Source organism: Peromyscus californicus, unplaced genomic scaffold (genome assembly GCF_007827085.1).
Source record: "Peromyscus californicus insignis strain IS unplaced genomic scaffold, ASM782708v3 Scaffold_7__1_contigs__length_154581171, whole genome shotgun sequence".
NCBI classification, from domain to species: domain Eukaryota; kingdom Metazoa; phylum Chordata; class Mammalia; order Rodentia; family Cricetidae; genus Peromyscus; species Peromyscus californicus.
Window position 1 is genome coordinate 153,296,029 of NW_026294595.1, and position 21,656 is coordinate 153,317,684.

At 48.8% G+C, this 21,656-nt stretch overlaps 1 protein-coding gene across 14 annotated transcripts in view; it reads left to right on the forward strand.

Moving 5' to 3' along the window:
• Slc17a9 (solute carrier family 17 member 9) overlaps window positions 1-21,656 on the forward strand; it is a 54,314-nt gene that overhangs the window by 12,731 nt on the left and 19,927 nt on the right. For 3 of the 14 annotated variants that reach the window (XM_052724210.1, XM_052724211.1, XM_052724207.1), the window contains 6 exons: window positions 434-521; window positions 1,290-1,324; window positions 2,152-2,267; window positions 2,871-2,926; window positions 3,050-3,079; window positions 3,564-4,973. In XM_052724210.1, coding sequence (XP_052580170.1) covers window positions 434-521; window positions 1,290-1,324; window positions 2,152-2,267; window positions 2,871-2,926; window positions 3,050-3,079; window positions 3,564-3,727 — 489 coding nt within the window. In that variant the 3' untranslated portion in view covers window positions 3,728-4,973. Of the gene's footprint in view, window positions 1-433; window positions 1,325-2,151; window positions 2,268-2,870; window positions 2,927-3,049; window positions 3,080-3,563; window positions 4,980-7,195; window positions 7,394-8,519; window positions 8,912-21,656 lie in introns of those variants that run through there. The other 11 variants (XR_008215040.1, XR_008215041.1, XR_008215039.1 and 8 more) reach the window with 10 other exon arrangements.

The following is a 21,656-nucleotide window of genomic DNA, read 5'->3' on the forward strand; positions in this document are numbered from 1 at the left end:
AACAGACATTCATTCAAGGCTATGAGAGCTACACACTGTAATAGCTGTAGCTACCTCAGCCCAAGAGAGCCCCTTCTCTCAGGGCTTGCTAGTTAATCTGCTGATGGCACATCCAAGGGAGGCCTGTGAACACCAGAGTTCTTGGGCTATAAATTCCCAGGCAGACTGGCTTGGCTATAGCCCTGTAATAATAAGGAGAGCATGTGGGGAACGTGGCTTCTGGAGTCAGCCATTAGAGGGCTCAATACTTGCCCAGGGTGCTGGTAATGGGCTGTCAAGGCCTGTCCTCCTGGGAACCTCTGCTCTCAGGCCCAGCCTGTGGGTGGGCAGAGCTCAACTGACACGGTGAACCTGGGGTGGTCCTCTTGCCTGGGTGTCATCCAGAGGCTAGGTGCCACCCTGGCCACCTTTGAGGTTGCACCTCTCCCTGCAGGGCTGGGTCTTCAATGTGGTGCCCTGGCTGCTGGCAATTCCTGCCAGTCTGTTCAGTGGCTTCCTCTCTGATCGCCTCATCAGTCAGGGTGAGTGTTGGGGAAAACTGTCTCGGTTAACCACAGCCTCAGGGATCTCACTCCCCTCTGGCAATGCAGCTGCATCACTGGGAAAGGCCATACCACCATCCTGTGACAGACAGACAGACAGACCATTCTTTAGAGTCAGTTCAAGGAATGGATGTAGCCTGGGGCTGAGGAGTCCGTTGTATCTTCCGAGGTGTCCTCTTTAATGGGTAGGGTTGGGGACAGCAAGAGGATCCTAGTGAACATAATCCTGAACCCTCTCCAGGGAAAGGAAGGCATCTGGTGTGTCAACTGTCACAGGTACCCAGCTCTGCTCTTGAGTCTTCCAGAGTTCCGGGGGCCATATTGCAGCCCCGTGGGGAATGCCCTTACAGACTCAGGTGGAGAGGACTGGCACATGAGTGCTCATTTGCAGGATACAGGTTTTCCTCAATAGAAAGTAGCACATATTCTTTGTGGTAAGATCACGTAATTTGAGGAAACTCAGAGAAACTGAACTAAGCTTGCCTGATAGCTGACACTTTTGTAATGGCCATGGGGCTGTCCTTCCATTTCTACCCAAACTGCACCGCAGGAAACCCTTTGACACACATACTGAACATGGGAGGGTCCAAACCATGAAAGGGAATCTCCTGTCTTGAACCCTGAGGTGTTGCCCTGAGCACTTGTATTCCTCTTCTGTAATTTTTGGCGGGACCCCATTGAGGACACATTTCAGAGTCACCCAGAGAAGCTGATGGAAACTCATCCTGGGTCTTTCTCCTTGCTCAGGTTACAGAGTCATCACAGTGCGTAAGTTCATGCAGGTAGGAAAATCATTTGAATCCTTTGTCCTATTTTTCTATTGCTATGACAAGGCACTGTGACTAAAGCAACTTATAGAAGAAAGAGTTTATTTAGAGCTTCTAGTTTCAGAGGCCGAGACCATCATGGTGGGGAGCATGGCAGCAGACAGGCATGGCCCTGGAGCAGTAGCTGAGAGCTCACATTTTAAGATACAACCACAAAGCAGAGAAAGAAACACTGGGAATGGTGTGGTTTTTTGAAACCTTAAAGCCCACCTCTAGTGACACACCTCCTCCAACAAGGCCACATCTAATCCTTCCAAACAGTTCCACCAACTGGAGGCCAAATATTCAAATATATGAATCTATGGGGACCATTCTAATTCAAATAACCACATCCTTCTATGGACATCCCTACTTCATTCTGGTCTCCTGGGACCTGAGGGTGTGTACTCAAATCTCCTGATTTCTTGAACTAGGCTGAAATTAAAGATATGACCTGGGAAAACTGTACCAGGTTTCATGGTCCCAGAAGCAGCACTTGCTCTTAGGTATTGGCAGGGTCAGCTCAGATTTGAAAGTCTGTGGGGTATCAAACTATCAGAGGTCAATCCACATCAAAAGGACCCAGAAAGGGGCTTCTGTAGGTGGCCCCTGGAAGATGCTCTGGGGTCATTATTGGCTGATCTGAGAACCTTTTCTGAACATGGTCTCTGTTCTATGTGAGTTTTTAGGTGGAACCATCCTGATCTTGTTCAGAACACTAGGGATCCTTTGGGTAGGGCCAAGACAGGATGAGCCATATTGGCCGTCATGGCTCCTGGCCCCTCACCAGTCCTGTCCTGCAGGTGATGGGCCTTGGTCTATCAAGCATTTTTGCCTTGTGTCTGGGTCACACCACAAGCTTCCTTAAGGCTGTTATCTTTGCATCAGCTTCCGTTAGTTTCCAGACCTTCAACCACAGGTAAGAGTTCATGGTCCATCCCAAGGGCTGCCAGGTTTTAGAGCATTCTGGCTCAGGGGCTTATGAAGATGGAGTTAGGGAAAGCTTACCATAATCTGTCACAGTGAGCAGATCTGAGTACTGAGCTAGGGTCATTCAAGAAAATAGGGACACCCCCCCCCCCCCCCCCCGGTACTGGGAGGAGGACCCAGGAAGAGGAATGAACAGAAACACCAGCCTGATGCCCCCTGCAGTCTGTTCTCTTCTTTTTGCATCTTTTCTCTTATTCCAAGCAGTAGCGATCTTAATTAGCATCTTCGGGCGCATTAGGAACCCAGTTCAAAGCTGTTTCAAATGAACAGACAGCAAGCCTCCTGAAGCATGCTTTTCTGGCCTTGTGCACGTTCTCAGGAGCAGCTTCTGTGTTGTGTCAGCAAGAAAGTGGGAGACTGGGGTGTGGGGTAGATGGTGTCAGCAGGCCAAGCACCTCGCAGGTAGGGTCAGGGGCAGGTCTGGGTATCTTTTGTGACTTATAACCCTCATTATGTGCTAGTAGCCCCTTCAGGCCAAGCAGAGGTGGCCAAGCCTGTGCCACTCACATGCCTTCTTTCCTGTTTCCTACAGTGGTATTTCAGTCAATATTCAGGACCTGGCCCCATCCTGTGCTGGTTTTCTGTTTGGTGAGCCACTTTCTTATCCCTGCTTCATTCCTACCCTTGCCAGTGGGCTATCCCAGGTGGTTGGGCTGTAGAGCAACAGGAGGTCTTCTCATGATGTCTCTCCCCACAACTTCCTGTTTGCAGGTGTGGCCAACACTGCAGGGGCCTTGGCAGGTAAGGGGTGGCTCCAGGCCCAGACCTAGAGGTTCTCTTGCTCTTTGGTTGGGTCAATTAGGACATGAGCTTGGAGTCAAGGTAGAGCACAAACCCCAAGATGGCCCAGGGGGATCACAGCTGTGCCAGCTGAGGTGCCACTTGACTTGGGTAATGGTGGGAGACTCCCAAGCCAGCCTCCCCTGTCTGGTCCCTCCACTGAGTACCTGGGCTGACAGAGGTTCATTCTCTACCTTCTGCTTTGTTTCTCTCGGGTGGGATGTGGTGTGGGGACACCATCAACATGTAATTTGGAATGGCCTGTGAGGTCTGTGTCCTCTGAGACTCCTGAGACTGAGTCTCTTGTGGTCCACAGCTCAGATTTTGAAATTTATCTCAGAGTCTTTGGGGCGTCTATAGTTTGCCCTGCTCTGCCCCTAGAGCTCACTGATATGTGGGGCCAGCTTCCCTGAAGCATCAGTCAGTCTCTGCCTCTCTTGTCCAGGTGTGATAGGCGTGTGTCTGGGTGGCTACCTGATTGAGGCCACTGGCTCCTGGACGTGTGTTTTCAACTTGGTGGCCATCATCAGCAACCTGGGACTGGGCACCTTTCTGGTGTTTGGGAAGGCCCAGAGGGTGGACCTGACCCCTACTCACGAGGACCTCTAGCTCCCTGACTATCCACTCCCACCCAGGACCCTGATGTCAGCAGCCTAAGGACAGCAGTTCTGTTGGTGAAACTCTGAATCTGCATCTCAGATGTATGAGCAGACAACAAAGACCATGGTCTCCTGGGGAATCCTAAAGAACTGGAGAGATAGGTGGAGACAGACACATGAACCCACCCAGGCCCGTGTCAGGAGTAGGGTCACGGCCTCTCTGAGCTAGTCCCCATCTGCCAGTGAGGACCATCCTGCCCTCCTCTCAGATGCAGTAGGACTGCTGCCTGCTTTCATGAAAGCTGCACTACTGATGGAAGTCGTTCCCAGCTCCAGTCCACGTGGGTGGTTTCTCTGATAAGTTTTCTCTGTGTTGAAGATGTTTTGTATGCTGGAAGATGTTCAGGAGCAGCTCTGACCCCCACCTACTCCAGGCATCTTCCAACCTCCATCTCTCCAGTAGTGATTACCTGTCTATTGACATTCAGCCATGTACTCATGATAAGACAGGCCCACAAGAACCACAGTGCTAGAGAAGCCATGGTTTCTGCCTCTCCCCAGAAGTCAGGCTGCCACTCTAGCTGGACCAGTGTGCAGTGGGCTAGAGGTCCTTGCTTGCCTCTGCAGTCCCTCCACAGCTCCCCCCCCCCCCCCCCCCCGTTCCCTTCCTGTGGATCCCTCAGCACTACTGATGTGCCCTGGGTAGGTAGGTGCCTGACTCTCCTTGGGCTCTGGACACTCCAGCTGTCACAGACCCCAGAACTCAGTGAAACTTTCTCCACTTTTTGGCCTTGTTTTTCTACCTCCCCTTTTATACTTGTGGAGCTGGTGGTTTGATGAACTGATGGTGAATTCTCCAAGATGTCTGTTTATATAGAGATTATCTTTATATATGGTGAATCTCACCAAAGCCTTATTTAAGTGAAAACTATTAAACCATTTCAAAGAAGATTGTTATTTTATTTACCACCTTTTGTTGCATTGACCTTTTACGGGGGAGACAAACAAACTTCTATTCACCCATAGTAAGATCACTGATCACACACAAAAAATGATTCTACATAGCCAGGCACAGTGACACACACCATTAATCCTAGCACTTGGGAGACTGGTGAATCTCTCTATGAGTTGGAGGCCAGCCTGGTCTACATAGTGAGTTTCAGGACAGCCTGGTCTACATAGTGAGTTTCAGGACAGCCAGGACTATGTAGAGAGACCCTGTCTCAAAACAAAACACAAACAAAAAATGGTTCCACCCAAGTCTAACTTGGTTAAACTAATGAGGGTTTTTTTTTTTTTTTTTTTTTTTTTGAGACAGAGTCTCACTGTGTAGCTCTGGCTGTCCTGGGAACTCACTATGTAGACCAGGCTAGCCTAGAACTCACAGAGATCCTCCTGCCTCTGCCTCTCAAGTGCTGGGGTTAAAGTCTTGTGCCACCATGCCCAGTTTACCAATGAGTTTAATTGGAGTTATTTACAGGAACATGGGCAACTTAAAGACAGCTATACCACCAAGAAAAGTCTTCCTCACTGAGCCATCAGGGGAGGGGCCTTGCATGGCTAAACTGCCTCATGATCTCCCCCTCTCCTCTGTGAGGGCATGCTAATGGACTCAGTCTTGTGAGGGTCTCATGCCAGTAATCAGCTGTTCTCATTTCAAAATGACCACAACATGCCTGTATTTCTAAAAATGAACATGTGGAGACTGGATAGAACGCTCAGTGGGTAAAATGCTTGTTGAACAAGTATGAGAACCTGAGTTTGGGTTTTCAGAACCTACATATAAAAGCCGGATACTGTGGTGTGCACATGTAACCCCAACAAATCCTGAGGAATCACTGACCAGCCAGCCTAGCTTAAATGGTGAACTCCATGTATAATGAGAGACCTTGTCTCAGAAAATAGAGAACTATAGAAGAAAACACCCAGTGCCCACCTCTAGCCTCCACATGCACTAGCATGGGCAAGCACACACACACATGCAATTAATTTTTTAAAGAATGAACATGTGTTGAGGATGCTTTATGATCCACTCACAAGGAAAGCAGTGAGGTGCCAGCCAGTCAGAGGAGCCCCTCAGAGCAGAGACCTGTGGGCCGGGAGCACTGATGTGCGTGGAAGGCCCACACTGCTTCACTTGGTAGCCAGCACTGCTTGCTCATCTGTCTAACACAACTGTCAGTAGTGTGCACAGATTTCCAGAGCAAGATGCCCTGAACTGTACCACCAGATGGGCCATAAAGTGGCATATGAGCATAAATGTTCCCCCATGGTCTCTCAATTTTGATAAAAAATAATCTTTAAAGACATTTATTTATTTATTTGGTTTTTCAAGACAGGGCTTCTCTGTAATTTTAAATGTTCCCCCATGGTCTCACAATTTTGATAAAAAAAAAATCTTTTAAGACATTTATTTATTTATTTGTTTGTTTGTTTGTTTGTTTATTTATTTGGTTTTTCAAGACAGGGTTTCTCTGTGTAGTTTTGGTGCCTGTCCTGGAACTCACTCTGTGGATCAGGCTGGCCTTGAACTCACAGAGATCCACCTGGCTCTACCTCCTGAGAGCTGGGATTAGAGGCATGTGCCATCGCCACCCTGCTTGTTTTTATTTTTATGCATGTGTGTATGAATGTATGCCATATGTGTGGGGGTGCCCATAGAGGCCAGAAAAGGACATCTGATCCCCCACAGCTGGTATTATAGGCAGTTATAAGATGCCCAGAGTGGGAGAACAAAACTCGGGTATGGTGATATATTGTGTACCCTAATAAACTTGCTGAGGACCAGAGGACAGAGCCAGCCACAAGATTAGACACAGAAGTCAGGCAGTGGTGGCACACACCTTTAATCCCAGGAAGTGACATGGCAGATCAGAGAAAGGTATATAAGGCCTGAGGAAACAGGAACTCACTCTCTTTAGGCTGAAGATTTCATAGAGATAAGAACTAGTGGCTGGCTGCTCTGCTTCTCTGATCTTTCAGCTTTCACCCTGATATCTTGCTTTGGGTTTTTTATTATAAGACCATCTAAGATTTGAACAACATTTGGGTCTTCTGAAAAAACATGTGCTTAGCCAATGAGCTCTCTCTCTAGCCTGGCCCTGTAGGACGGGGCCTGATCGTTTCATCGGTGGGAGCTTCCTAAGAGCCTCAGGCTGTGTTCCAGAAGCCTCCATAGCTGAGTTCCTGAGACTGGGGAGCCATATGCAAGAAGGTCCCTGTGCTGACTATTGGTTTTCAATTTAACACAAGTGAGAGTCATTTGGGGAGAAGGAACCTCAACTGAGAAAACGCCTACAGGCGATCTGGATGGGCCCTGTGGGGCCATTTTCTTCATTAGTGGTTGATATGGGCGGGCCCAGCCCATCATGGGTGATACCACCCCTGGGCAAATGATCCTGAGTTGTATAAGAAAGTAGATTGAACAAATAAGTCCTGAGGAGTAAGCTAGTAACTCTGCTTCAATTCCTGCCTTCAGGTTTACGCCTTGGGTTCCTGCCCCAATTCCCCTCAGTGATGCTGTGTGACCTGAAAGTTGTAAGCTGAAATGACCCTTTCTTCCTGAATTTGCCTTTGGTCATGATGTTTAATCACAGCAATGAAAATCCTAAGAAAGACCCGAGGAGTGGAGCCTGCCTCTTCAGTCTCCTCTCCTTCCTCATCCTCCTGTTTACAGGTAACGTAAAATTTATTATCTTGCATTTTTAAAAATGTAATGGGGCAGAATTAAACTGATTGCATTGTTCAATCATCACACCAGCATCTAAGAACTTTGTTAACTTGCAAAATAAACTGTCCCTGTCAAATATTAACTCCCTTTTCCTACCCTTAGCTCCTAGCACCCATCACTCTACTTTTTGTGGATGAATTTGACTCCTTTGTACCTTTGTGAAGAAATTACTTCTTCAATATTTCCTACCTTAGCCAGGTGGTGGTGATGCACACTTTTAACCCCAGCACTGGGGAGGTAGGGGCAGGTGGACCTCTGAGTTTGAGGCCAGCCTGGTCTACAGAGCGAGTTCCAGGTCAGACAGGACTCCACACAGAAACCCTGTTTTGGTTTTTGTTTGTTTGTTTGTCTAAGTTTCCTACCTTTCCAAGTCTGAATAATACTCTATTGTCTGGATCTAGGATGGAGTTCAGTACTCAACCTCTTGCTTCATATGTGAGAGTTGCCTGGGTTCAATCAATTTCATTACCACAGGGGTAGGGGGAAAGCCAACTTCTGTAAACAGAGGTTTCTGTCCTGCCAGCTACTCCCAAATACCCAGCATCTGCTTCCCAAATTACCACACAGAGGCTTATATTAATTATAAATGCTCAGCTGGTAGCTCAGGCTTATTACTAACTAGCTCTTATACTTAAATTAACCCATAATTCTTATCTATGTTTAGCCATGTGGCTTGGTACCTTTTCTCAGTTTGGCATTCTCATCTTGCTTCCTCTGTATCTGACTGGCGACTCTACCCTTCTTCTTCCCAGTGTTCTTAATTTGGTCGCCCTGCCTGTACTTCCTACCTGGATACTGCCCAAAAAGTATTTCATTAAACCAATTCGAGTAACAAATCTTTACAGTGTACAAGATTATTCCACAGCAAACTTCAAATATTCCATTGAGTGAGTATGATTGTTTGAATGAAAATGGCTCCCATAGGCCCATAGGACGCAGCATTATTAGAAGCGTGGCCTTGTTGGAATAGGTGTGGCCTTGTTGAAGGAAGTGTGTCATTGGGGGCAAGCTTTGAGGTTTCAGAAGCTCAAGCCAGGCCCAGTGGCTCACTCTCTCTTCCTACTGCCTACAGATCCAGATGAAGAACTTTCAGCTCTTCTCCAGCACCATGTCTGCCTGCATGCCTCCATGCTTTCTGACATGCTGATAATGGACTAACCTCTGAACTGTAAGCCAGTCAATGAAATGCTTTCTTTTTTATAAGAGTTGCTGTGGTCGTGATGTCTCTTCACAGCAATATAAAACCATAGCTAAGACAGTTGAAGGAAAAGGGTCTTACCATGTTGTCTCTTGACTACTGGACTCAGTCAAACTACCTCAGCCTCCTGTTAGCTGGGACTGCAGGAATGGGTTACACTTCACTCATCTGTTCATCTGCCTGTTGATAGATGATGGGTTGCTTCTGTCCTCATGTGAACCATGCTGCAGCCCATGTGTGAATAAAATTGGCACTTTAGGACTTTATCCACAGCTAGCTGGGCAATCTTTGCCTGTGGGGGAAAGTTCCCTTCTCCTGGAGGCCCTGAATTATATGGCCTTCCAGTTCCTTGAAGCCCCCTGTGGTGATGCAGTTCATACCATTGGTCAGGTCCTGCTGGATCTTCTTAGGGTATCACATTCCAGAGTAAACTAGTGGTTTATATCTGATTCCTAGATGCACCTGTCACATTCTGTCATTTCTTTAAAGGGTAGATGGTAAGCAGAGGCTGCTGCATGAGCTTCAGGGGCATCATCTCCCCTCAGCTGCTTCACCTGGGCCATTGTCTCAGGGTTCTGTCACCCTCAGGCTGTGTCTGGTGGAAGGAGCGTGCTGGAATTACAGCAAGGTGGGGCTGCATGCCTGTAATCTGGTAGGCAGGCATGTCATGGTCAGGGTAGTGTAGGCATGCTTCTACCACAGACTGGGATGAGACGGGCTGTGAGAGGATGAGCATGCAGTAGCTAATTGAGTACCAGTAGAATCAACTGGCTAATTGTTTGCTGATAACTTCTTGCCTTTGTGGGTTCATTCGGCAAAATCCTATAACCTGCCTCTCACAGTTCCAAGCTCTGGAAGCAGCCACTGGGATGTGGAGGTCCTTTGGCTGTCTTAGGGAGTTCTGGGTAGAAGGTCTTGGCCATGGTGGGCAGCAAGCTTTTCAGAGGCATTTAGAAGGGGTAAGAGGGAACCTTCCTGGGGAGGGCTAGTAGAGGCATTAGGACCCTACAGTGATCATGTACAAGCTGCATTTGGAGAGAGGTCTTTACATGAAGGGCAGTGAGTGCAGGAGCTCTGAACAGGCTATAGAGACACCAGAGTGAGTGGTGAGGAGAAGCTTGACTCCCTTCCTTCTCTTCTCACTTGCCAGATTCTCTTATCATCTCATGTAGCCCAGCTGGGTTCACCTCCCCAGCCCTGCACCATTCACATAGCTAGTTTGTTTGGAGGAAGAGCCACAGACATCAGGTTCTCAGACCCTTAGATTGATGCCAGAGCCTTCCTCCTGCTTCAATGTCTAGAAAATGTTTTTAGAGCTTCCAGGGCAGTCCAGGGCTCCTGTTGGTGTCTGTAGGGTCTTTCTCCTGTAGGTCTGGAACCCTGAGGACATCCCAGAAACAGAGTCTGTGTAAGTGAGTGTGAGTATGAGTGCATGTGAATGTCTATGACTAGGTGTAGGCGGCTGGTGGTGTTTTGTCTGTTCAGCCTTGCATACAGTCATTGACATTCCACCTCTGGCCAAGAGAGGGCACTGCCAGACAGAGCCACGTTAACCTCAGGATTCTGTGGGGACTGGTGCCACCTAGTGTCCTTCTCAGTACACAAAGAGGAAGTGGGGGGTTGGTGTTCTGCCACCTCGAAGAGAAGAGGAGGAGGGAACATTGAAGATGGTAGGGGTGAAGTCAAGCCCAGTTCATACATAGTGAGGCAAAGATGGATATGACACCAAGGAGGAAACTTCTCTAGGCCTTCAATCCTTCCCCAGGGCTAGGATGGGCATGTTGGATTCTGGGTAGGAGCCTGATACATAACACGTGAGAACCTTTCCACCAGTCCCTCCCACCCTCAGTCTGGGACACCTGCAGTGGGTACCTCCTGCTGGCCAGCAGAGCTGAACATGTGGTTCCTGACTCCATCTTTGATGAGAAGACACAGAACGCTGGAACTGAGAGATTGCAGGTCCAATCTCCCAATGATGCAGCAGTGTAGTACTCCAGCACCTGCCCTCCCACATCCTCCTCTTCATATCCTAGGCCTTTGCTGCCCCTGGGAACCTGTCCTCATCCCCTCTCGGAGCAAGAGTGACTGTGAGGTATTGGGCTCAGTGTTGGTGGTGAGAGCGGTCCTCTGCCTGGGTACATGTGGGGTCTCAGTAGACTGCACCTGAGACCTTCAATCTCTCCCTCAGGGGATAATCCTTCATGGAAAAAGAGGCTCATTTCCCCACACTGTGGCCCATCAAGGATGAGCCATCCTGGGTGGGCTCTCCTGGGAACCCAGTCTAGGGCAAGAGAGCCAGGTTAGGGCAGGAGTGGAGGGCAGCAATGAACCCCACTTTGTACATGGTTTGTCCCTCATGACGATTCTGGGATCAACCATATTTGTGACCATTGTTGGATTATTCATCGGAGAGTTTGGAGTGGCAGACATATCTCTTGCAGCCTGGGGTCCTGTGTGGCCCTGGAGGCTCACCCTGGTCATGCCTAGTGTCTCCCTGAACTACCTACCTCGAGTCCTCCTACCTCTTTCTGCCTAAATGTCCCTCCAGCTGAGGCTGTGCCTAATCAAGCTGCTGGCCTGTCCACAGGCTCCAGAAGTCCTGTGCAGATCTCCCTAGGGGTCCCCCACCCTCTAACTCTAGCTCAGGTACAGGGCTGCCCCCTCCTAGTTACTTTAAGTGAGACTTTCCTGTCAATTTTTCAAAGCAGAGTCTTTAATGGCTGCTTAATATTCATAATTAGTATGTTAATGTCCCCTCCACATCTCTGAGCTCTCCCTGTGTCTGGGCTATTGTCCTTCAGCTGTAGGATAACAATGCCTTGAGGTGCCCACTCGCTCCCTTGGGAACTCCTGGACATCAGCCTTCTGGGTGAAGCCACCAGACCTGGGATGTGCCCTGGGCTGAGGAGCATCCCAAGTCCCCAGTGTACTCTGTTCACCTGTCTGCCTGCCCTTCCCCCATCCACTGGCTCCTAATAAGTGAGGTGGTAAAGGGAGATGGCTTGTGAGTTAGAAATACACTATTGATGGGATTTACTTTATTATGTTTAATTGAAAAGCACTGAAGTTGGGTCATGAATATTCAGGTTGGAGTCTCTGGCAAGAAGCCAGTTGTCGGTGATTCAGGGACTCACCTCAGCATGGGGCCTGTCCAAGGGGGAGTAGTGGTGGAGAAGTTATTAATTGAAATAGCTTCATTAATTAGTAATTAACAGCAGGGTAATGACTATGTCACACGTCGTATTTCAGTGATGCCCTTCATGTGTTATGGGGTCTTTAATTAAAGGATGTGCATTTTAATTAAAGGCAAGCCTGGCCCTTTGGCCTTTGGAATACAAAAGACACCCTTGATTCAGTGAAGTTGGGGGAGGCTAGAGGCTATGAGGGTTACAGGCGAGTGCAGGAGAGGACCTCGGCCCAAGGCTACAAAAGGGAAGGAGACTGAGAGTCCCCTGAATGCTGCACCTAGTGCCCACTGATTCCCCAAGGGCCCAGAGTCCTGGAGGGCAGGCCTGGGGAACTGTCTTTAGGGACACAAAACCCCTGGTGCCAGCTTTATTTCCCTTCATCATGAGCAGGTGGTTAGTGAGGCTATGGTTACTCATCCATCTTAGCAACAAGCAGAAGGGCTTCAGCTCCTAACACCCGTAGAAAGATTCTTTTTACACAAGTGTTCCAAGGGCACAGCTGTAAAGTGACACTCTGAAGCCCAGCAGGCAGAGCCCTGGCCCCTGGCAGTGGTGCTGGGCCCTGGAAGGAAGCAGAAACAGGGGACAGAAGTCCTGCTACTTGATTTGATGAACAAGGTTGCCTCTTGAGTCTAGCTTCTCTCTTCCTGTTGGATCACCCCAGACAGCCCTGAAGCAGGGGGCCAAGCTGCTCACTGCATGGAAAAAGTGACCATGGCCAGTAAGGAGGGACTTCCTGCTCAACCCTTGACACACAGCAGCAGAAAGCTGCTGCCAGCTGGGCGGTGGTGGCGCACACCTTTAATCCCAGCACTTGGGAGGCAGAGGCAGGCGAATCTCTCTGAGTTCGAGGCCAGCCTGGCCTACAGAGTGAGTTCCAGGAAAGGCGCAAAGCTACACAGAGAAACCCTGTCTCGAACCCCCCCCCCCCAAAAAAAAAGAAATACTGGAGAGATGGCTCAGAGGTTAAGAGCACTGGCTGTTCTTCCAGAGGTCCTGAGTTCAATTCCCAGCAACCACGTGGTGGCTCACAACCATCTGTAATGAGATCTGGTGCCCTCTTCTGGTCTGCAGGCCTATATGCAGGCAGAACACTGTATTCATGATAAATAAATAAATCTTAAAAAAAAAAAAAAAAGAAAGAAAGAAAGCTGCTCCTGCCCCAAGGCTAACCCTATGCTACAGGGTCCTTTCACTACCCCAGCTCCTGCTGGACAAGCACTTGAGCAGAAAGCTGGCTGCTGGTCCCCACCCCCCTCCAGGCCCACTCCCTCTTTGCCATGCCCACCTTTCTGACTCTACCTGCCTTTGACTCTTTTTTTTTTTTTTTTTTTTTTGGGTTTTTTGAGAGACAGGGTTTCTCTGTGTAGCTTTGCGCCTTTCCTAGAACTCGCTTTGGAGACCAGGCTGGTATCGAACTCACAAAGATCCTCCTGCCTCTGCCTCCCAAATGCTGGGATTAAAGGCGTGCGCTGCCGCCGCCGCCGCCGCCGCCGCCGCCGCCGCCGCCACCACCCGGCCCTGTCTTTGACTCTTTACTGCTTTGTTTCTGTCTTACACAGAACACACACCAGTCAATATTCACTTACTTATGTGTAACATGGCACAATTCATACACCCATACAAACACACACATACACGTATTCCGAATACATGGACATATCAATACACCACCGCACATGCACATATCTGCATACACACACATGCAAACTGACATAAATGTATGTGTGATTGTGTGGACTCAAGGTCAGAGGCAAGAGTTCACAGGTTTTGTAGCAGCTTGGCACACATGCGCTTTCCATCCTAAGGCACCCTAAGAGGTCCATAGTTGGGGTCCCTGTTTCCTGGAGTTCATGGGCAGTGCACCTCGGTATCTAGTTGCCTCAGTTATTAGGGGTTATTGACTGAAGAAAATTCAAGAGCCCCTCGCCTGGCCTGGGAAGCGTGACTTCCTCCTCATTTGACTGCAGACAGCTACAGGAGGTACCTAGGAATCCTTGCCTCCTGTGAGAGGGCAGGAGTTCAAGTTTTGTACCCCTCTCTGGCAAAAGTAGGCAAAGATGCAGAATGTGCATAGGATGCTGAGGCCACTGAAAATGTGGCTGCGAATCTCTCCCCCTGACTCTGGTGGCTTTAGAAGCTAGGCTAAGGTTTCTGCGGCTTCCCTGTCCTGCATGTTTCTGTTCACTTAGTGTTGGGATCCAGCTGCCATGCTGTGCAAAGACTCCATGCAGGAGCTACCTAGAAAAGCTGGCTCAGGCCTGAGTTCCTGACTGAGAGACCATAGGGTTTGGAAGAGGTCTATTTCTTTTCTTTTCTTTCTTTTTAACATAAATTTTGATTAACTTTTTTTTTTCAGGTTTTTTTTTTTTTTTTTTTTTTTTTTTGAGACAGGGTTTCTCTGTGTATCCCTAGCTGTCCTGGAACTCGCTCTGTAGACCAGGCTAGCCTTGAACTCACAAAGATCTATCGAAATTTTCCCAGGGGCCTGCCCTGAGAAGATTTCTCCCAGAGTCTTGTGGAAGACGCTACAGCTGGTGTGGGGTAATCTCAGGGAAAAGAATCTACATACACTGTGCTCTTTCGTCTGTCCATTTTATTTCTCTAAGACAAAATTTTATCTGCACAGCTTCAGTTCCGTTCTCACACTCAGTTCCTCTCTGTCCCCTCTCTTCCCGTCCTCTTGTAGCCCTAACTAAGCTCTTCTATCAATCTCATCTTTGTCCTCCGTTCCTCCGTCTCCCATCTTTCCTTCCTCTCCTACTCTCTTGACCTGATTCAAATCCACCTACAATCTGCAAAACCTTTTTCTTCCTCCCTTCTCCTCAGGCTGAGCCCAAGCCACTCTCCCAGGCTTCACTCCACCTGGTTATGCAAAAAACCCTTCTGTCCTAAGTCATAGCTCTGCAATGCCACTAGGCCTGAGAGAAAGGGAGGGTCTGAGCTTCATTTGCACAAGAAACAAAGCTATGCATTTACACATCCGCCTGTCTCCTAGGCCTAGAAGACAGGTGTTGTCTCTGTAGGGGTGTTACCTAGTTCAGATCAGCAGCAGGTCTGAGAAGCTTATACTGTTTGTCCTTATGGCCTAGGAGTTATGGGCACACAAGAAATTGATAGTAAGAAACAGTTAATATATTAAAAACCGAATAACATAAAATATTCCTTGATATTTGACTTCTCTAGAAGGATTTCTTGATCTTTCTGGGTATAGCTTTATCATATACAGCCGAATCTCTATTTCATATTCTTGTGGCCTGCAGCAAAGATCTCCTGCCTCTGCCTCCCAAGTGCTGGGATTAAAGGTGTGCACCACCACCTCCTGGCACTTTTTTTTTTTAATTTTACCTATTTTTTATGTGTATGAGTGTTTTGCCTGCTAACCCTAACCCATAGAGGCCAGAAGAGGGTGTCAGATCCCCTGGTACTAGAGTTTCAGATGGTTGTAAGCAGTTATGTGTGTGTTGAGAATTGAACCCTTGTCCTCTTTGTTTATTTGTTTGTTTGTTTGGTTTTTTTTAAAAAAGATTTATTTATTTACCATGTATATAGTATGCCTGTACACCAGAACAAGGCACCAGATCTCATTATAGATGGCTGTGAGCCATCATGTGGGTGCTGGGAATTGAACTCAGGACCTCTGGAAGAGCAGCCAGTGCTCTTAACCCCTGAGCCATCTCTCCAGCCCTGTTTGTTTGTTTTTGAGACAAGGTCTCTCTACACAGTCTTGGCTATCCTAGAAATCACTATGTAGACCAGGCTGGCCTTGAACTCAGAGATCTGCCTGCCTCTGCCTCCCAGGTGCTGGGAATAAAGGCATGTGCCACCACACTCAGCCTTTCAAGGGGGTTGCTTCTTAAGTAGCAGCCACTTCCACTATAGCTTAGGAGGAGAAAAGAGCCCACAGGAAAGGAAGGGCCAGGACCAGCATGCTGGTGCCAGACCAGGTGCTGGGATTCTGAACTGAGATCACAGGCTGCAGAAGGTAAGGAGTGTGTAGGACCAGGTAAGGCACTGGGAAGAGGGTGTCTGAGCTGGGACAGTGACAAGCTGTGGAAAAAGGACAAGAGCTGCTTTCTAGGAGTGAACATTTCTGGGGTGGAGGGGGAGCCTGATGGCTAGAGAGCTTGGCATGTACACTAGGCAGTGTTGCCTGAGCCTCAGGTTTGGCCCAGTGGCCGCCACCATGAGCCTCTGCTGCTTCATGTCTGCTCACAACTGTGGCTTGGAGAGAATTTGACCAACGTTGACTATAGCCTACTTTATCTCAATCCTGTGCCCCATGTTATCAGACCTCAGAGCTACTTCAGGAAAAAGCCTTTAGCTGAGAGAGTCTGTGTCAAGGTCATGCTGGTGGAGACACCACTAAGCATGCAAGACATGTGACATAAAACATAGCCTGTCCAATTAAATTATTGAATGCATTTAATATTAATTACCGTCCTCCAAGTGCATGAGTGGTTCCCATGCTCCCGCCTTTTTTGGGCCAGAATGCAGGCTGGAAACAGATTCTAATATTTCCCTGGGCTCATCAAGAAGAGCAAGACTGGACCCTGCCCTGCGTAGGGCCACAGGGAACCTTGTATCTGACTACAGAGGTATCAGTGTCTACACAGACCAGCTTACGCCTCAGCTCTGGCTGTACACAGCAGGGGCATTCTGGGATTTTCTGGTTGTCTGGTCACCCCATCTAAGGGCCATGTGACTATTCTATAAACAGAGTTGAGAACTTTCCTGTGGACACCCCCAGCACATAGCATCCTCAGTCTGTGGAGCTGACTTTGTGAGACCAAAATGAGCCATCTTAGAAATAAGACCAAAATGCTTTCACCCTAAAATTAAGGCCTAAGATTTCTCTTTTTAGGAATAGGCCATTAGTTACTGAAACCAGTCAGTTCAGATTCCAGAAACCAGGAAGTGTAAAAGTACAGAGTCACAAGGTAATGACTGCCAGACTATAGAATGTTCCAACCCTGGTTTCCAGGGTAACTGACCATAAAAATGTCCCCACCTGAGGGCAGCCAATGAGAAATGGTGGCGGGCAACCACCCCCTTAGAAGTAAGATTAAGCCATGATTTCTAGAAAGCCCCTAGAAGCGAGCCAATCAGAATTGTACCCATACTAGCACCCCTAAACGATGTAACCTTGTGATTTTTCCCTTTAAAAACTGAGCTTGCAGACAGGCGGGCACTTCCTCCAGCCTCCACTGCATTGGATGTATTGGATGAAGTCCCTGCCTAGGCTTGTATATCCAGAATTAAACCTTGCTTTTGCATTCCGGCATGCTCGTCTTTGGTGGTCTCTCTGGGGGTCGAGATCTGGGCACAACAACTTCAGTCAGGGTTTTTGTAATCAGCAAGCCAACCTTCCAAGTCTTTGAGATTAGAGCCTATGCCTCCATTATCACTCAGCTGACCTAAGCACAGTCCTGATTTCCTCTTCCCTGAACAATTTCCTGTTCCTCCAGCCCAAAGCCAATGTGAGAAGTTAGAGAAAAACTCCCAAAACTCTGGAGTCCTCCTCTGTCTGGGTCAGGTGGCATGTGTCACTTTTGTCCTCTGTAAGAGCTGAGGTTGGTTAAGGCACTGGAGAAGTGACTGCCTCTGTGGGATGCTGGAGGGCTGGGGTCTTTTTCTGTGGACCCTCAGCTTCCTTCTAACTGGTCTTATATGGGGCTTCCAACATTTCCCCCTCATCATGTTTAATTGGCTAAAGGGACTTTCACCATGGTTAATTGTAGCATGAATCTTAAAGAGTGTTATTAATAAAATCAAACCTGGTGCCAGTTATTGGGGTGAACGCTGGAAGATCAGAGAAGCAGAACAAGTCACAGCCACCTCACCTTGCCAATTCCTCAGCTGATCCTGTGTCCTCAGACTGGAAGCCTCTCAGCTGAACTGTGCTGCTCAAAAGCCTAAAAGCTTAACCAGGCTCTAAGTTCTTGGTCCTCACACCTTATATACCTTTCTGCTTTCTGCCATCACTTCCTGGGATTAAAGGCGTGAGTCACCATGCCTGGCTGTTTCCAGTGTGGCTTTAAACTCACAGAGATCAGGATGGATCTCTGCTTTCCAAGTGATAGGATTAAAGGCATGTGTGCCACCGTTTTCTGGCCTCTATGTCTATCTAGTGGCTGTTCTGTTCTCTGGCCCCAGATAAGTTTATTAGGATGCACAATATATTGGGGGACACAACATATCACCACAGTTAATTTCTCTGTGACAAACATAACTGCATTGGTTACTTGGTTGGGTCAGAGTTGACCTGCCATCTTTTCCACCCTCTCAGAGTCACCACATTCTCCAGGCTGAGACCCTAGTTGATTTGGAGTCTGTTGTCTTACAGTTAGTGGACAGCAAATGACCCTCCAGGCAAGTGCAAGGACTAGGTAGCCAAGAACAGGCAAAAATCTTAGCTAAGAGCAGCATTCTTGGAGCCAGATCTGCTGCTGACCAGAGTCTCTTGGGAACCTCTCTTGGTGGCCTGTGGGGTTCTGTCCCTCCGGTCAGCAGTAGTCAGGGATATAGCCCCTCATTTCTGTCCACTGAGCTTTGCCATAGTGGAGGCTCTTGCCCCTCAAATCCAATGTTCTGTCCATATTGAATAGATTGCAGGCAGCAAGTGCCTTGGGCCAGTCTCTCTCTAGCCTGTCTGCTCTTAGGAGACAGACGGACACTTGCATTAACCTTCCAGCAGAGGAGACACTCTGCCTCCTTAATTAGTTCTCCTGCTGGTCTCCCTGACCTCACCCTGGGCCTGTGAGTGTCTGTCATGAGGCATCTTTGGGATTGGCCTTAATTGGCAGCTTCTTGCACTCTTACAGAGATGGAAGGGCTGAAGTGCCTCCAGGTGGGTGGAGAACCAGTTGTTGGTGAGGACAGGCTCACGTAGAAGCACTAGGGACAGCTTTTGCCCAACCCTGTGGGATTAGCTGCTCTCTAGATCTGGCCATTGCATTCAGTCTCCGTGGCAGGGAAAAGACTCTGAGCATGTCCACAATCACTGTATTTGTGGTCCTGTTCAGAGCAGTGGCCTCAGGAAGCAATGGCCATGCTCCCACGCCCATACCACATGTGTGGCCCACTAACTAGGTCTTGCTCCTGGAGACTCTGGCTTCTTCTCATAGTCTTGTCTTGCTATTCACAAAACCCTGCATCTTCATTTTACAAAGACAGGGTCGGTGTCTGTTTGCTTGCGGGCGGGATTCAAAGGGGTTTGAAGAATAAATGTTTTCCTAAGTTTTAGCTGACATTTAATTTTAATGACTTTCTAAACAAAGTAACTACTGGTTGAGTGCCTTTTCATGGTTTGCTGATGTCTGACAGGTGTTTTGCCCATGTGGGAAGCAGCTGTGGAAAGCGTTTTCCTAATAGCTCATAAATAACAAGCACTTAGCATCTCTCTTTGTAGGTGGCGCTGCCAATGGCCAATTTGTTCCTCAGAAGTGCCCACGTTGGCCTGTCAATCAGTTTTTGCCGTAGGCACTTTTTGGTGATTAGAAGCCCCTTGGAGAGTGAGGACTCCAAATTAGTTTTAAATAAAAAATAAGAATATTCATGTTGCTGAACATCTAAAGGCAGAGGAACAGCAGAATGGGCCAGTGGCTCTGGTCCCAGTGCCACGGGGGAGAGGCTGTGGGCCCAGACCCACGGGGGTCCCCAGGGACTAGATGCAAGCAGTTGACACAAAAAGCCACCAAAGTAGGGGTGACAGACTCAGGATTCTCTCAAATGGAAGGAACATCATGGGCAGTACATTGCTGTTTTGAAACACAGCAGCCACAGGAGAGGGCACCACTGTGTCTCAGGACAGGACATAATTGGCAGGCTCCAGGCAGGAGTGTTTCATGTCACTGAGCCTTTGCTGGGACATGAAAGCCATTTGAGGAGCAGTGAGGGAGCAGCCCTGTCTCCTTGAAAGAAGAACAAATGTTCCTTTTGAAGAAGTTGCAGTGAGCAGGGCCAGCTCCTGCAGCATGATGGATGCTGTCCCTTCGGAACCCAATTCCTGATGCGGAGGCTAAGGCTCAGAGGAGGTGGACCCCCGGCCCAAGTTTGCAGCTTCTAAGATGCAAATCAGGACTTAGGTCTAAGTTTGGATCCAACCCCCAAGCAGGAATGCAGTGAGCCACCTCTGAGGGCAGTAAGAGGAGAAGTAGCTCTGCAGCTCCAGAGTGGGTCCCAGAGAGAGGAGACTGGGGTCAGCATGAGCCAGTCCTGAGAAACCAGCTCAGGAGCTGTTGGGTCCCAAGGAGGCCAAGGGCCTGCAGCTTCAGGGTCCTGGTCCAGGCCCAGGTGGTTTGACTGTGCCTGCTACTCTCCACTTGGATTAAGTCTTCTCTGTTTTTGATCCTTTTGCAGAGGAGAGCAGTGAGCAGCACAGCCCCCCATTTCCCCTCAGCTGTCAGCTCAGGAACACAGGAATGCCTATGCAGTGTGGGATGGTAGCTGCCTTCGTTTAAAGAGACCAGGGCAGCTTCTCCAAGAAGATAACACTGAGGAGAGATTGGGGGTGGGGTGAAGAGTACTGGAGCTTAGATTCATATGTGCAAAGGCTTGGTGTGTGTGGAGGCTCTAACTGTGTTAGCTGTGGAGAAGCTTCTGGAATTCCCTGATCCTTTTTGGTTCTCTGCAAGGTTGGCTTCAGAGCTGAGGATGGATTATGGGAAGACAAAGGCCCACCTACTATGGGGTTGTCAAAGACTACTGTTCTTCCTCCCCCAGTGCCCATGGATAGTGGGTACAGACAGGTGAGAAGCCAGGGAAGGCAGGACTGATGAGGACTTGCATGCTTGGCAGTAGTTGACCCGAGATCCCACTTGGTACAGTGAATAGGCCCTGACAATCTGGGAGGTAGCAAAGGGTCGGGTCCCAGGAGAAGGGGACAGGTTGAGAGAGGAGGTAACAGGGCAGTGGGAGCTGGCCAGGCCCACAAGGCCCTGGAGGCAGGGAGAGGTTGGGTACAGGGATATTGGCTGTTAGGTACTATGTGGCAGACATAATGTGCTCTGTAACAGGACAACCTCTCTGAGAATGGAATGTATGGATGTATGACAATGGGATGTACATGGCAGACAAACACATACAGTCTTAGCCCAAATGCCCCCTCAACATGCCCTAGGCCCCTCCCCATCTCTCTGCTTCCTTTCAGAAACTTTCAGTACCACAGTCACCGAACCTCATAAGGATTCTATTTCCTGGAGTCCAGTCTGCCCCTCATGGTGTCACCTGTGCTCCTGGGATGAGAGGTAGATTCTCCAATGCTGAAAGTCCTTGCTGCCTATCCCAAATCTTGGAGCAGTGGACCTGGGGCCTGGGAAATGCTTAAGAATGTTCAGCATCAGATTCCGTAGCCCTTGCCCCTCTACTATATAATTTTTGTCCTCCCCAGCTTTCCATCTTACACACTGTTAATGGACAGAGATAATCCACATTATAGCCATTTTGTGCTGACTTGGAGGCCCAGTGGGGATGGGAGGCTGGTGGCCCAGGCCCACTCTAAATGAATAGCTTATGAGGTGATCAGGCCCTTATGACTCACAGTGAAGCTCAGTGGTAGTCTCTAAAGGTGACCAAGGAGAGAGTGTGAGAGCTGGTGTCTTCCAACCTGTCAGCTCAGAGCACTGAGGAGTCAACCCTGAAGCTGCAGGCCCTTGGCCTCCTTGGGACCCAACAGCTCCTGAACTGGTTTCTCAGGACTGGCTCATGCTGACCCCAGTCTCCTCTCTCTGGGACCCACTCTGGAGCTGCAGAGCTACTTCCCCTCTTACTGCCCTCAGAGGTGGCTCACTGCAGTCCTGCTGAGGATCTGGATCCAAACTTG